Below are 17,806 nucleotides of genomic sequence, written 5' to 3' on the forward strand. Positions count from 1 at the left end.
AAATTAAAAATCCATTATTTTACTGGGCTCCAAACTTGTTAAATTTTAAAAAATTAGACATAAATCTTAAAAATAAGATCGTATTTCAGCAGTTGAATGACCCTTTGATCATTCATTCATGTTTGTTATCAAGTCAAGAGTCCACTGCCACATAATGAGTATGAATACCGAATTGGCAAAAGTAACAAACAACAAGAATAGGAGATTGCTGACAAAAAAAAAAAAACTAGAATAGGAAATAAACCTAAAATGCTACCAAATAAAGATACAATTTTTCTTTTTTCCTTTGAGTTTACCTTAACATTTTCCATCAAACAAAAATACAATAAATATACAATTCTTTTCTAAAAGGAAAAAAAATTACATACACCAAAACTTAAAACCCATATCCCTATACCATTGCCCTAATAAAAATCTACTTTAAAACCTTCAATTTTTTCTATTCCCCCCCATTTATCCAATAATAATAATTAAAAAACCACCTAATCAATTAAATAAAATAAAAATAAATATTCCTCCCTCCAAAAAATAAAATCCCTCCGCCATAATCAAAACGGAACGACGTCGCTGCAGTTAAAATCATCAGAGTAATTCCCAATACTTTCTTCAGGCCAAGAATCACGGAGCAACTTCAACAACATTTGTGCCTTTCTTTTAGCGCGTTCGGTACAATCGCTCTGTACCAACAACAACAACTGAGTCAACACTCCGGCGTTGACCGCCTCTCTTTGTAATCTTTCCGACGAAGAAGCGAGGGATAGCAACGCGCCGGCTGCATACTCAGTGGCTCTATCTGAGATTTTAAGAATCAACTTCACTAAAAGAGGGACAGTCAGAGCGTGTGCACCAAACGCGCTACAGCCTTGTGGGACCCTACATAAGAGTTCGACGGTGGCAAGTGCGCGTTCGCAATCGCATTTATCGAACTCCGTTAACCGAGAAATGAGCGCGTTAACTGCACCGGCGGTAATTGCTTTGTGACGGTGTTGTTTGCTTAGGCAGAGAGCGAAGAGTGTTTTCACACCGATTTTTAAAGCGCGTGGGGAAGGAATTGGGTTTGTAAGAAGTGAGATAACACCAACGTAAATTTCATCGGAATCGCAAATAAACGATCTTAAATCGGACGATTTTGTTCCTGCGATTATTGACTCAATTAACGCGGCTGAGTTGACTCGGATATCGATTGAAGACGGGTGGAAAAGTAGGCTCACCAAATACCCCACCTTATACGGGTCAGATGCAATTGCACTACAATCGGAATCCGATGATGGGAATATTGCCAGAAGAGAAAGCGACTCGTATTTTAACTCAGACGAAACCGAGTCAGACTCGGAATCGGACTCGTCGGAGTTATTAAATAAAATATTTACCAGGGTATCCCTTATATTAAACGATGAAATGATGGAACGATTCTTTTCCGAGTCACGAGCGAGTCCTCTGAGTCGCCTCAAAGCTGAAATACGATTCTGAATCGGGTTTGAACCGGAGGAAGATTGGTTCAATAAAGAACGGATTAAAGACGGGTCCGCGGGTTGTTTAGGAGTGGGGATCCGTTCAACACCAAAAGCCCGATTTGAAACACACCATTCCTGAATTAACCTGCGAAGAGTATGATTAGGTATGAGACTAAAATCATCGAGTGGGACCCGGGTAACCGGACACGTAGTATTCCCGGTAGCAACCCAAGCTTCAATACTTGACCGGTCGTAAGTTTGACCCGTACAAACAGTAACCGGGTCTTGCATCAATTCCAGTGAAATCGGACACCGGAAATGGTAGGGGATTTGGATTCCGGCAGATTCTAATGGTTCAACCGGAATCCTCGCCGGAATTCTTCTTTCTCTCATTTGGACTTTGAAATTATAGAAACAAGTATTTGTGTTTGGCAAGGAATGAAGAGGGGGAGAGGGTGTTTTTATTCTGACTTGAGGAAGCCCACACGTGTGACATTTATGAGGGTTAATCCAGCAATGGGTGTGGTGTTGGAGAATGTGATTGGGATTTTTTTATGGGTTTTGTTTTGGAAAAGAAAAGGAAAAAGAAAATTGTTATTGGGTTGGTCAAAGGTATGACTAGAAATGGGGCCTACATGAATTTGGAGTTGTGTAGAGTGTGATATGAAGTTATTTAAGGAAAAGTTTTAAATTTTGGGTTTTTGTAATTTTGTTATTTTGTTTTATTTGATTTTATTTGATTTTGATTGGCATAAATTTTTGATATGGTGTCAATGTAATCTTGGGGTAATGAATTTTGTGCATTTCTAGCACTTTCCCAACGGTGTCCAAGTGTAGGCTGATTTTATGCTAGTCGATTAAATTAGTGGTATACAAAATTAAGAAAAAAAAGAGTAAATATTTTATGGGATATTAAATTATACGGTGAGTTATGTTCTTTTGTATGGTAATTAGTGATGGCCACGGAGCGGGTTATCCGAAATCGAATCGATCCCGAACCGCTTAAAACTGTCCCGAAATCAGAACCGTTCGCGACAGGTTCGAATTGGCCCAAACCACGGAACCGTGAAACCGCCGGAAAAAAAGTTGCTAGAACCGGACCAAAGAACTGCGGGCCGGTTCCAAGGAACCACCCCGGAATCGTGAACCGGTTCACCTGGCGCAACGGTTTCCTTGGAACCGAAACGGACCGGTTCACCCGGCCCAACAGTTCCTTAGAACCGGAACCGGTTCACATGGCCCAACGGTTCCTTGGAACCGAAACCGGGCAGTTCACCCTGCCCAACGGTTCTTTGAAACTGGCGTTAACTAGCTGTTGGCATTTTTTGTATAAATACACCACACTTTCAATCATTTTCATTCACAATTCATGTCTTCTCCTACTCTCTCTACTTAATTACACAATTATTCTCTTAATTACATAATTAGTCTTTTAATTATTTCTTAATTACATAATTAGTCTTTTAATTATTTATTTATTTCTTAATTCCATTATTATTTCAATATTATCATGTCTTCTTTTTTGAAAAAAACCTCTAAAAAGTTAATAAAGTGGCAAAACCATTGGGAGGTTCTAGCTCAAAAAGAAAGGTCACTTCAACTCCATCAGTATCAACAACACCTTCGGTTAGTAATTATAATTTTGAACTAAATTATCCAGAAGGTTACGACCAAGATTTACACGATTATGTAAAAGAAATAGAAAGAGAAATACAAATTGAAGAACAAGAACAAGAACAAGAAGAGGAACCAACGACCCCTATTGGGATACATAGATCTCGACAGTCATCAACGAGATCACATGAAGAACAACTACAACAACAACAACAAAGACAAGCACATGGTAAACGAGTCAATTCCCAAAGTATCGGTTAGTTTTAAATTTTATTCTTCAAATTGATTAAATTTTAAACTATTATTTATTTATATATTTTGGTATTTGAGTATGTCTTTATATTTAAATTTAGATGAAGATGAACCAGTAAGACAACCTTTTCCGACAATGCCACCTCCTAATGGTAGAATTGTTTCACATGTGTGGTCGTATTTTACAAAAGATAATGATAAAAACTGGTAGTGGTAATGATAAAAATTAATTATTGTAGAATTCCTGGTGTTCTGGTGGAAAATTTTCATCTAAAATCAAGCATTCAAATTATAATTAATGCACGAATTTTAAATATATTAATATTTTAATAAAATTTTAGACTAATAAAAAAATTAAATTTTAGATTATTTATATTGTAATTTCTATCATTAAAGTGCTAATATATTTTTAAAAAGGAATAATTGTATTATCGAAAATTAGACAATATTTTTAGTTGATTGATTTTTATTTCACTATATTTGGTAGTTGAGATAGTCTGATTGCATACAGACTAATTACAATTGGCTACTTTTTTGCATTAATTTATTTGTTGCCAAATTCACATTCAATTCAATATTCTTGACATTTTTCCTAAAATTCAAAATTGTAATTATGGTAGTTTAACAATGTAAATGATTGATTTTAATGATCTATTAAATAAATATTATGTCATTTTAGTTTTAAAGAACAATTGCTGAAAAAAAAAATAATTATGTACTTCTAATAATTTCCTAAATTGCAGTATAATTAGAATAAATGTAATTTATTATGCAGTATAATTTTCTACATCATTATACATTTCGCAGTATACTTTTTTGAACAGTACATCATATATATTAGTATTACAGTGTAATTCCAATAATTTATCAAACAATATATAATTTTCTACACAGTACATCATATATTTTCTAGTATAATTTTTTAAACAATACCTTTATATATAATAGTGTAATTGGAATAATTGTAATTTATTGCATCCATTAATGCATAAATTTTTCCAAAAATGCAAATTCCTAAACACTAACAGTGGTGGGAGTCGTCACCCCTCCAATACAATTTATGCTCGAGCTCTACAGGATAGGTAGCTAACCCCCTGCCTTACACCGCACTTTACGTGCCAGTCAACACAGGCGCCAGGATTTTACATGCCGGTCCATGGTTCAACATTACCTTACTATCATGATCATTCAATCAATATTCATGCACAAGAGAACATCACATTTTTATTACTGCAACTTGACTTTGACTTTGACTTTGATTTTGACTTTAATCAACATAGGTGATAACCTCTTTTATCTAATAAAATTCTTGATCATAACGTAAAATTAACCTTTATGTCTTTATACATTCATTATTAAATTTTTACACATTAAATTTTATTTATAACTTTATTTTTAATAGTTTACTAAATTCACACTAATAACTTAATATTTTATTAATAGTCTCCAAATTAATATTTTCCACAAGTAACTACTAAAATTTATTTCTCTTTAAATAAGTTTCCAAAATCAACATTTTGAACTTTACAATAAATAAAACTTTATTCTCTTAAAAAAATCAAATATTCTAATTAAATTTCAAGTTAAAATGCATCCTTTGAATAAGTTTCCAAAATTGAACAAGTTCACCAAAAATCAATATTTCAAGTTTAAAAAAAAAGTAAACTTATTAGGCTTGCAAAAATCAACATTCTAGTTATAAAACAAATAAAACTTATACTTTCACAAAAATCAATATTTCTAGTTTTAAAACAAGTCAAACTTATAATTTTCACAAAAGTTAATATTTCTAATTATAAAACAAGTAAAACTTGTTATCCCACAAAATCAATATTTCACACATAATTTGAGCGGCAAGTATACTAAAAATACTTTTACATCATTTTACATAATTTTGGTCAAATAGTTAGCAAATAAAATATTTTGTATTAAATAACGATTAAAAGTTACTGTTATTAAGAAATCTTATATATTCAAGAAATAAATCAAATGCTCTTCTTTTTTTTACATGATAGTGATCGAATGGCCTATGAATGTTTTGGGCCCTTTTCACATAAAAAGAATGACTTAATTTAATATATCATACTAAATCCTAGATTTATATAATTAACATAACCACTTAAAAAAATAAAAACTTTACGCAATAACTTAGAAATTTACTATAACTTTAAGGATAAATTTAAATCTCAAAATAAAGTACTCCATTATAACAATATTCTTAATATAACCATACTTAATAAAAAAAAATAAGTTCATAAAATAACTTGCTACCTTATAAACTAATTTGAAGGCTAACATAAACATATTAATAAAGTTCTAACATAAAAATTCTTAAATATAATAGCATTCCTAATGTAACACATAACTCATAAACATACTAGCACTAGTTTATAACATGAATCATATTTAATATTACTAGAATGTAATTTTGCACCCAACTTCCTAAACTTGTTCAAATATTATTTAATTAACATGCTAAAAATACTTTAAGCATACATATACTTTATATAATCTTGATCATAATTTCATTAAACTAACTTACTAATAAACCATATTAGCATATTTCATACTTTGCATATTATAAAGTAAATATAATGTAAAATTTCACAAAAAGAGTAGGGTAAGAAGTTATACCATACTAACACCAAGGATTAGTAGTAAGTACTAATTAGGAAAATAATGAAATAAGGCCCTCCAAGATAGATAATAATGATCAAAAGTTAATTAATCCAAACTCCCAAAATAATGATGATCTTCTGAGCTCCCAAAATCATTAAATCCAAACTCTAAAAATAACGATACATTAAGTACCCAAAGTAATAACTCAATAATGCTTCATAATAATGATGATTTAAGCTAAATAAAGAGTGTTCTAAGCTCCATCTTCTTTAATTTCTTCAACAAATAATAAAGGTAATAAGGTAATAAGATTTTAATGAAGTGAAAATATAAGAAAGAATATTAGAAAGATTTGATGATGATGGTGTAAGTGATCTCATCGCTAAGGGGGTATTTATAATGGATTTGGGCAACTTTGTAGTTCATTAGATTGTATGAAAAAGAGTGTTAAGAGTATGGAAGAAGGTTAACTTGTGTAAGTGATTTAGAGTGTGTAAGTGAATGTGTAAGAGTTGAAGTATAGAAAAAGCTTAGCTTGTATAAGGAAATGGTGATAGCTTGTGTAAGTGATGAACATCATGGGTTACTATAAAAACGATTTTGGTTCATCAAATTTTTATTCTAGTATGTACAAGTGAATATACTTTTAAATAATGGGTAAATTTGATCATGTAAATATGTACTTTACTTAGAAAATTTTGCTTAAACTATACTTAAAGTTAATAATAAAAATACGACTCATTTTTATGTATAAAATAATTAAATCAAAGTTATAAGGTTAAAATAATTGGTAATGTTAGTTTAAGGAAAAAAGATAAAATGTAACGTTTTACGAAACCGTGAATATAATAATAAAATTTTACTTTTCGTACTATAAAATAATAAAATAATATTTAGTGCTTATAAAAAGATTTTAAACAAAAGAATATTTTAAAGTTTAATATTTGAAAGAAATTACAAAATCGGAAAAGTTTTAGGAACTAAAGATGGTTTGAAATGGATAACCAAAGGATTAGAAATTTGAATTGAAAATTCGGAAAAATTAATCGGAAGATTAAGATTAAGAATTTTAAGTCTGTTACACGAGCTTTAAGCTAATGGTAATCTTGAGAGATATAAGGCACGCATGGTTGCCAAAGGTTACACTCAAGAGTTTGGGATTGATTATCATGCGACTTTCTCTCCCGTAGTCAAAATAACTACCATTCGTTGTGTTGTTGCTATTGCTGCTCAACGGCACTAGACTTTTTATCAGCTGGATATTAATAATGCGTTCCTTCATGGTGATCTCCATGAAGATGTTTATATGACTCCTCCAGAGGCTTTTGAGCATCCTCCCAATATGGTTTGCAAGCTAAAGAAGTCTTTATATGCTCTCAAACAGGTATCTCGCCAGTGGTTTGCTAAACTAAATAATGAGCTCCTTCATCAAGGTTTTACTCAGAGCAAAAATGATTAATCTTTATTTGTGAAGAACGCTCCTACATCACTCACCTTGGCTGCCATATATGTAGATGATATCATTTTGACAGGCAATGATACATCCTTAATTCATCGTTTAGAGGCTCATCTTCACAAAGTTTTTAGCATCAAGAATCTTAGCAAACTGAATTTTTTTTCTTGGGATTGAGGTTTCTTGGCTTGTTCGTTTATTATATGAACTTGGCATGACTGATTTGAAGCATGTTACACTATTCTGTGATAACCAATCTGCCTTTCACCTTGCTCATAATCCCATTCAACATAAACGCTTTGATTGTTATTTTACCCGTGAGAAGGTGCTTGAAGGTCTCATACATCTTTTTACTTGTTTAGCACTCTTTGTATAAATAACTTTTTACTTTGTACTTTCCATTCATTCAATTGCCTTGTAATGTTTTGAGTATTCAATGAGAATCATTCAGTATGGAAAACCTTTTCTATCTTTCTCTTTCTGTTCTTCTGTAACATTGTTCCATTGTTAATGCTTGGAAGATCTTTAATGCATTTTATCATATACACTGCGTTATCAGTCGTAGTACATGTGTTATAATCCTTGTCACATTTGAGTATTAATTTCTAATCATATATACTTATTAATTGCTCAAGATACCACAATATAAAATTGTCCATAACTAAAAACATACTTAGAAATTAATTATTGACGTATGAAAGTGATTGTCCTTAACTCCTATTGATGGTCATCATTGCGAACCATAAAGACATTGAAAATTGCTTTTTCTGTGACTATTATAATTATAACTTAAGTACAACTCTATCTTCTCCTTTTGCAGTGTTATTGTGGCATTTTTATAAGCCAAATGTAGGAAATATTTGGTGAAAAATAAATATCAATTATATTTGTTTTCACAAATTGTCTTCAAATAATAGAATACTTTACTTTAAAAAATAAATATAATTTTTATTTACAATTTAAAGGGTTTTTCTTTATTTTAGTGAGGGAAAGATCCAAAGATGGACTAAAAATGATGCTGATGTAAGTCAATATAGGCATAAAGATAGTCATAGACATAAATTATTGCATGTAATAAGAATAAGCTTGATATTTAAGTAATGATAATGTGATATTTTAAAAAGCTTTACGTGTAGGGTTTTCTTTTAGTAGGGAAAAAAGAAACGGCTAATTATATTATTATCACCTTTACGTTAAATTGAGGAACAAGGAACCATGCATCTTCACTTCTCATTTTACTATCTCAACATTAAAGTCAAAACCTAAAGCTAATCATACTTTTGAGGTTAGCTAGCTTTAGATACTACTTCACTCAACACCTAATCTTATTTATTAATATTAGATTACTTCTAATTTATTTAAGGTAGTTTTACTCTTGAAGCAATTATGTCACTTAAATACCTCTTTATGTGGAGCTTTTATTTTTAAGGATAAAATTGACCGTATTCTTCTAGTTTTCTCTCTAAAGAAAATACGAGTATGAATTGTTTATCAACTTTTCTCACCCATATCCTTATTACAAACGGGATATTGGTTGATGATGATTTTATGGTGATAAATTTAGCTATTTTTTTTTTTACAAATATATAAATGAAATGATTTTATGGTGAGATTGACTATTTTTTTAAGTTACAAAGCTTTTATCTAATGAGAAATTGTTATATAAACTTAATGTACGAATAAAACAGTACAAACTAACTTTAATATACGTCTATGAAATACTTCATGTTAATAGTCTAGAGGAGTAAAGGGTAGTAAGAGTAAGTTGGTGAACTGGAGAGTAAAGTGGATAATGGTGCACTATATATTAATATATGCACTAAGTCGATAGTGGAATTTTCTTATGTGATCGAACTTCATATTATGTCATATACTCATATCATATAGTATTAATTATTGCTTTTTTAAAAACAATAAAAAAGTAAATGCGTGCATGGACCTTAGAAAAAGTGAAAATATAAAATCTTACAGATAAATAATTTGTAATTTAAAACTAATATACTTCTTTGTCCCTATAACTTTGTAATACTTTTATATTTAGTCTATTTTTTTATATTTTTATTTTATGAAAATGTTTCCACCACTTTCTTTTATATTGATTCACATATTTCAACTATTATTAAATATAATTCACATAATTTAAATGGCCCAATCATTTTTAATCTTTGTGCTAGATTCTTTTGTTGTACTTTAAAAGAAACACATTTTTACTAGTTAACTAATTAATGCACACATATGCAAATAAATAGTGGGGTTGAAAAACCCTTCATAGAAGGTGGACTCAACTTCCATACTGATGAAGAATAAGGTGATTTTGGTCTTTCTTGTTTTGTTTTTGGCTTATATATGTAAAAATTTTGTTTTTGCAAAAAAAACTAATGTACACAAATTCATTTTGACAACTTGGTTAGTCTTGATTGCATGGCATTGATAGCAGTATCTTTGACTAAATTAATTTAATACTGAACATTTTGTTACCAAACTCAAAAATTGTCAAATTTATTACAAATGAAAAATGTAGGTAATAAGTTATTGAAAAATGATGGTTTATCCCACATTGACAAATCAAAGATAGCATGTACACTTTATAAGTTATTGGAGTCCTTTCCATTGTCATATGGTTTTGAGATAGCATATACTCCTAAGCTTATACAGTGTGTGCACCTCGTGTTTTTTCCGATAAGTATTGACATTCACAATAAGCTCAGCTTAATTTAACATTACATATTGCTTACCTGAGCAAATATATATGTTGTAGTTGTTGAAAATCAATTAATATTGATTTTCGGTCAAATAACTATAATTTAGGAAATAAATTTCTTATATTATTATATACAAATAATTGTATAATTGAAGTCAAAGTAATAAATTTTTGAAGTTTAAATATTTTTCATCAAATTACGTTGTATTTGAATATTTTTCATCAAATTACGTTGTATTTGAATATTTTTCATTCAACAATCTTAATTAAGAGTAACAATTTGTATTTTGGAATTTTTATTTTTAATATAAACATCTTCATTTCTAATTTATATTGAAATGTTATTTTATACTCATAAAACGTAAGTTTGTGTACGTGCATCATTCTTCTCACGTCCAAATATCTATTCTCAAGTTGTTACAATATTATTATCTCGATCAAGTATCACATTTTTATGAAAAATTTATACTTCATAAATAAAATTTAAACTTGCATTATTGTTTAAAGAACACATTCAAATATTAATATCAAAAAATCGTTTATTATACGAGTTTATATTTAGTTTTTCTTTTTTTTTTATGGAATTTAATTGAGTCTATTTCCCAAATATTGTAAAATCAAAACATAATTCCCACTCTACATTGCAGAACCCACTTTACAGTCCACATTAGATTGATATATATATATATATATATATATATATATATATATATATATATATATATATATATATATATATATATATATATATATATATATATATATATATATATATATATATATATATATATATATATATATATATATATATATTTCAAAGCAAATCGCCATTTTAAATGGCAATTTGGTAATTTTACCAAACCGCCAACTGAGCCAAGGGGATTTATTTGAGGATTTATTACCTATTTACTATATAACTTTGTATTTAATATGAAGTAAATGTCAAAATTGTTGTACGAGTCAAAAAAAAAATACCAAAGTTATCCGCTATCCGGTTAGGTATTTTTAATTATTTTTTTTCATTATTCGTATCAAATTGAGTTTTTAAAAAGCAATTTGGTAAAAAACTTTAAATTAAGCCGTCATCAGATTGTGGTTTGCTAGAAAAAATAAAAAGAAAAATTTAACAAATTATCCTATGTAAACATATAGGATATAAATTAAGTTTTCCTACAATGCAATGCAATATTGTTAGTTTGCAAAAGATGAAGTTGGTTGAGTGGTTAACTCGTGCAATACTTTAAGCTTAGTTAGATCGAAAAATTAAAGACCACAGTATAATAACTTCTATCCACTTATTAATACTAATTTGATAGGTTGTTGGCTGTCGATCAAAAGATTGCCTTGGCAGTTTTAGGTGTGTTTGCCATTAATAATCTTAATGAACATCATTATCAATCAAAATAATGCAATAGGATTTAATATAAAATAAAATTATTACTCTCAATTAATTTTGTTATTTCCAAAAAGGTATGGATTCTTGAAAACAGTATAGTCAAACTTATTAATGCACGCACTTTCTCAAGATTTAACTTTGTTTAAGCAAGTTTTCTAAGAAAATAACAGTGATTTATCAATTTGGTAAATTATTTTTAGGTGGTAAGTATTTATAGGTCTATGACTCTAATGATTTTGTTTTTCTTATTTTGTTTTGATTATTTTATTAGTTTTTTTATCTTTTTATAGTGATTTACAAATTATCGTAATTAACTTTAATTTTCTATTGTTTAAGAAAGAAAAAACACCACAAGCCATCTTTAATCTCTTTAAATTTACTATATAATATTTAAAAAATTCTACAAGTATAGTCAAAATTGTAATATCAACGGCATTTATATTTAGAAAAAGTTGATTTTAAAATTCTCAATTTTAATTGCTCCAATTATATTAAAATTTAAGTTCGTGTTTTTATTTAAAATTCCCATTTTAGAAGGTATTTTACTTTTAAATGTCTAACCTATTGGTGATAACTATAAGAGGTAAAAACGAATGTGTGTCATCATCCTATTGGCTCTATGTATAATTTTTATTTTTTAAGTTAAATTTTTTAATAATATTTTAAGGTTGAAATTTTAAGAATAAATGCTTCCAAAAATTATGAATTTTTAAATAATGTGTCAAAATTAAAACTCTTAGAATTGAAACATCTAAAATTGAAATTTTTTAATTTCAAATTTTCTTTTCATAACCGGTAAACATTTCTTTTTGGAGAAAATTACAAAAAATTATCAATACTAATGGAGTAATGCATGAAACTCTAGACCTGGGAAAACGGTCGGTCGGTCGGGTTTTGGGTCGGATCAATTTCGGTCGGGTCATTTTCGGGTCGGGTCAGTTTCGGATCAGGTCAGTTTCAGGTCGGATCACTCTGGGTTTCGGGTAGGTTCGGATTGACCCAACGGGTTACCATAAAACATTAGAATATCCAATCGACTAATTCAACATAAAAAAAAATCATTAAAATGTCTAAAAAAAATCATTAGAGAAATTACATGTACGATTTTCAAAAAATAGTTGGTATGTCAGGTTCATTTAAGTGCAAGAAAAATAGGGGAATTAATACTTATTTTGAAAGACTTGTAAGATACGCGCTTTCTTTATAAAAGTTATTTTGTTTATTATAATTGTAACGTTAGATAAAAATGACGTTAAAATTATCTTCACAACTTTCATGTTGAAAAGATATACAACTAACTAAGTACTTATTTCGTCTTATAAGATACGCGTTTTATAATTTAGGGTAGCGACATTCGTTTTTTCAAAAGCTCATTCAAACGTGCGAAACGTTCGTATAAATTATATTGATTTGCTTACTGAAATGTGGAAGAATTAAAAACTCATTTGACTGATTTAACAAGATACATGTATTCAATTAAGATGATTATAACGTCCTGTTTTTAAAGAAAAATAATTACGATGGTTAAAAAGACGTTAAATACGTGTTTTTTGAGATCTATTGATGAGTTTTAGGGTTCAAGTGATATACTCAATATGTTGAGATACTTTGAAAACTAAAATTTTATTTGAAATGAATTCTAACATTGAAATTACTCTAAAAATTGATATTAAATCGGTCAAAACAGGTCGGTTTCCGGTCGGGTCATTTTCGGTCGGGTAATTATCGGGTCGGTCATTTTTCAGATTAAGTCGCTTTCGGGTCGGTCGGATCGGGTCCCGGGTTCATTTTCGGGTCGGATCAAATTTTCCCAAGTCTACATGAAAGCCTAAAAGAACCAAAAGATCATAAAAAAAAAAAAAACAAAGAAAGCAATTTTATGTTTTTTTTGGGAACAAACCATGAGTGGAACCTAATTTTCAACAAATATTCACTCCGTTACTTAAAAAAGTTTTCATTTGTTATTTTGGGTGTTTTATTTGTTCTTCTCATATGAAATCTTTTTCTTTATATCACAAATTTTGGACAACAATAACCTTAGTCATCCTCATTTTATTATTTTAGTAATGCTTATGGTCCCCACATATCTTCCACTAATTTCATTTTAACATTATTGTATTTCTTATAGTCCCACATGTTTTTCATTAACTTTATGAAAAAAATATTTTTTATTAGTTGTGGTCCTCATATTTTTTCCACTAAATTTCTTTTAATATTTTTTTTATTATTTATGATTTTCACTTTTTCTCCATCAAATTTATTATTCAATAAAATAATATCTCCACTATCTAAAAAATTCTATTTTTTTAATTCTCGTGAACATTCCTTATGGAACTTCATTAAAGAAGAAAGGGAGTAACGTAAAGAACTCTTTTTATTCTAATTAAATGTCAAGATCCAGGTAAAAAAAATAAGTGGAAATAAAGAAAAGAAGAATAGAGAATGGAGGTGGGGGATGGAAATTGGCATAGTAATGAGTGAGTCAAAGGTCAAAGAAAGACAGAGCATGGAATGTGAAATTGTGAAGAGGCCCAGGTTGTCCTTCCTTCTCTTCCCTTCCCTTTGGTTTCATATTCATTCATTCTCTTCATGACCCCACTCCCTCACTCACCAATTTATGGGCCCCACCACCTAACTGTTATCAAGATCTCTTCGACCCGACTTCTTCTGCTTGTGGGCCCCTTTTGCTTCAATGGGGTTCCATTTTCCTCTGTTAAGTGTTAACCATAATACAAAATTTGACTCATCACCTAATTTGTTCAACTCAAGCTCAAGTGTAGGTCCTAGAGTTGTTCATTTAGATTATTAGGACAATTTTAGATTAGTTTTTTTGGATTGTCAGTTTTGTGTTTACCTTAATATATAATTTCAAATTCAATTTGACGTTAGGTCAATTCAAATTCATGTTAAAATAACATGCACCAATTTTAATGTTTTCTCCTTTTTAACTTATACTCCGGGTCAGACCTTAGATATATTGGGACTCTAGTTGAAATAGTATATTGAAGTCCTTTTCCTTTGCAATTTATAACTTATATGGACCCTTCTATAATCATTAATTTTACTTTCCTGACATAAAGCTTTAGACGACGACCCCTTATGCCCACCCTTAGGGCCGGCCGGCCATGCTTATACTCCTAGTGATCTACTCTTTAAATTAATTCTTCTACATGCTAATTTAGAGTGGATTAATTACTCCATATAAACCATTTATCTTGAAATATTGATTTGTGTATTAATTCGATTAAGATTAGATATAAAGGTCACGTCCCGATTTGAAATTACTTCATTCAATGCGAATATAATTAAACTTAAAATCAATTTGATCAATAATAATCTCACCTCTAAGGCTATAACGTTAAATTTTTAAAATTTGCTAGTTGCAATCTCCTTTTATATTTGGTGGCCAGTTCAAATAGTTATTATTTAGAAAATTAAGGTTCAAATTTTTAAAAAATAATAACAAAATAAAATCTACGTACGTGTAGGTGCAGCAAACAGCAGTTAATAGTATCATTAAATGTGTTGTTGAATGGTGATAATCTTATTTAGTTGTTTTTTGGTTGGCAAATACAAGTATATAAGATTTTTGCTATGAAAGGATATTGTATTTTTAAATTCAAGATAGGAAATTTCCAATTGCATTAATTTAATTAAGGCCTATTACTAGTGTCTACTACGTTTAACATCTTCTAGCTTTTTTATTTTTATTTATTTTTATTGAAGTGATTCTTCTAGTATATTAATAGAGTTTTTCATGTTTATTTTTTTTTTAACTACGGGTACTACTAATATAAACTAGATTTAGATTGGACCCACTTATCTATAATTTTTAAAATAAAAAAAGACTCAAATTTGTACAATATATTATAGAAGTAATTAATATGTTTCCCAAACATATGTTTTGTTTTTTCACCATTTTGGCTATACTTCCATAATTTTGTATATGTTGAAAAGATACATTTATTAGATGATCTATATGCAAAATTACAATTTTATATATTAAGAGTGATTTTGATGGTGTAGTAGGTAGCTCAAATAATGTTATGCACCACAGAGCAAGTGATGAGAATACATTGGCGTTTGAGTGATGACAAGATGATCAAGCATCAAAGAGAAGCAAACAGATACACAGGAGCAGGGCCGGGTACGCGTTTGAGCAGCCATCGTGCTCGTTCGAGCTACTTGAACTTACATCTGTAGGCAGAGTCTTCTGTTTTATGTTTAAAACAATCTTTTAGTACTCAAATATTGATCCTATATAGCAGTCCACAAGCGATCAACGGATCAAGCAATCACATGCATAACAAATAAAAAATACTTTCTTTCTATAAAATTTTATAAGATGATGAACACAAACATGTACTAAGCTTACATATCTATATTAATCAATTATAGGTTACTCATCATAGCATATTATGAAACTCATGGGATTCATTATTTGTTCTTAGTTTAATAATTTAAACACTTAATAAATCCTTGTTACCTCTTCATTACTCACAATTTTTAATATTCGATTAAATATTTATATGTATAGTTTCATTAGAATATCAAATTTAAAGCCTTCTAATAAATTTCGAGTAATCCAATTCATCCAAATGAAGTATAGGATTCAAATAACAAAAATTTCTGATAAAGCCAATAATTGTGCAAATGTAAATGGATGTTATTTCCACAAGCCGACCATTCAAACACATGGGTTTCACATTTTGTAATGTATTCTTGTCTATTCCAAAGAACTATCTCAATTTTTTTACTTGTCCCATTAAATTTTATATTATTTTTTTTACCCTTTTTAAAAAATCATTCATATATTTACTTTTTTTATTATTATTTTTTTACAAATTTCTCTCGCTGTGCTATAAAATAATTTATTTTGAGCTTTTACTTTTTCTTTTTTAATTTGTAAATAGGGCTATCTCTTTGGTACCAGGCTGGGCTGACTCTCACATGAACGGCATGAGCGGCTACTCAGCACCCCACTATTTTGAGAGCCCAAATTTGTTTTATATATATTTGAATTTTTAATTAAAAATTAAAAAAATTAAAATTTTTATCTAAAAGAGCAACATATGCAAAATTGCATTTAATCTATTTCCATTTTTTCCATAATAAATGACAATTGTTATTGCTAATGAGCACTTGTGTTTTAATTATTGACTGTAAATTATTATTAGTTAGTGGATATGATTTGATATGTTTTATCTGTTCATTGATAATAATTTAACCTAGGTATAACTAAATAGCAAAACTCTTACTTTGTTGTTTTTTTATTAGTCGGACTAGTTAAGTAAATCAATGCTTAGTACAATTGAATAAAATTACTAATTTATCGTACGTTGTCAAGTTAAAAAATAAATATTCATAATTATACTTTAAAGTTTATATTTTAATTTTGCTCATATGTTATCAGGAGTTAGGATCCTCTCAATTATTTAAAATATAATGAAGAGTCATTTATTACTCAATCTAATCGTTAGAATTGCTTGATAGAGAAAAAATAAGATAAATTTTAAGATTTTATTTCTTATTCATAAATAAATGTCAAAATGGTAATAAAAAAAAAAGTAATGAATAAGAGGATCATAATATACAAGGAAGTTAAACTGTTGTAAATCAGCAGCAAAAGCGACAGATATAGAATGATTGCCGGTAGGATGAGGATGAAGAAGAATCTGGCACGTACCAGAATATATAAAAATATCGTGTGTCGTTTACCGGTGGATGCCCGCGTGTGAGAAAGAAAGTGCGTGGCACGGGTGAATGCCCAAACAAAACGGGTGTCTCTGGTCAACCCGACAGCCTCGCCAGATACAGCTTTGCTATTGCCTCCTTACCCTTTTCTACCACGTGCTCTTTCTCTTACCTTCGCACGTGTGCCAGCTGTGCTCCCATTTTAAGTATGGTTTTGTTTTTTTGACCTCTTTTTTCTTTTGAATTAGACCAACTAATCCAATCTTATTATCTCAGTTTTACTTTTAACTAACACTTAACACTAATGATTTTGATGGGGTATGGATTATATTAAGCATGGTAATAGTAATAATGTAGCGAGGTTCAATGTTCATACATTGTATAGTGCTAATGTTGACAATCAATTTCTAATCAAGTTCCATTATGTATAATCATGATTTGTTGTAAGTTTAAAATTTTGATTCCTAGAAGATGTGCAATAGATCTAAGTAAATTATATTATAAGCTTCAATTATAATTTTTTAGATAATGTATCAATTAAATAATCTCTTTATTTCTCTAAAATAGCACTATTTAACTTAAAAAAACTTTTACATATTTGAGTTAAATAGTGTTATTTTTGA

General features: G+C 29.2%; 1 protein-coding gene across 1 annotated transcript; it reads right to left on the bottom strand.

Moving 5' to 3' along the window:
* Window positions 1–445: 445 nt before the first annotated feature.
* On the bottom strand, window positions 446–2,145 carry LOC130825300 (U-box domain-containing protein 26). The gene has a single exon (XM_057690457.1). It carries the CDS (start codon window positions 1,845–1,847, stop codon window positions 549–551), a length of 1,299 nt encoding a protein of 432 aa, XP_057546440.1. The 5' UTR covers window positions 1,848–2,145; the 3' UTR covers window positions 446–548.
* Window positions 2,146–17,806: the final 15,661 nt, after the last annotated feature.

The sequence above is a fragment of the Amaranthus tricolor genome, chromosome 1 (genome assembly GCF_026212465.1).
Source record: "Amaranthus tricolor cultivar Red isolate AtriRed21 chromosome 1, ASM2621246v1, whole genome shotgun sequence".
NCBI classification, from domain to species: Eukaryota; Viridiplantae; Streptophyta; class Magnoliopsida; order Caryophyllales; family Amaranthaceae; genus Amaranthus; species Amaranthus tricolor.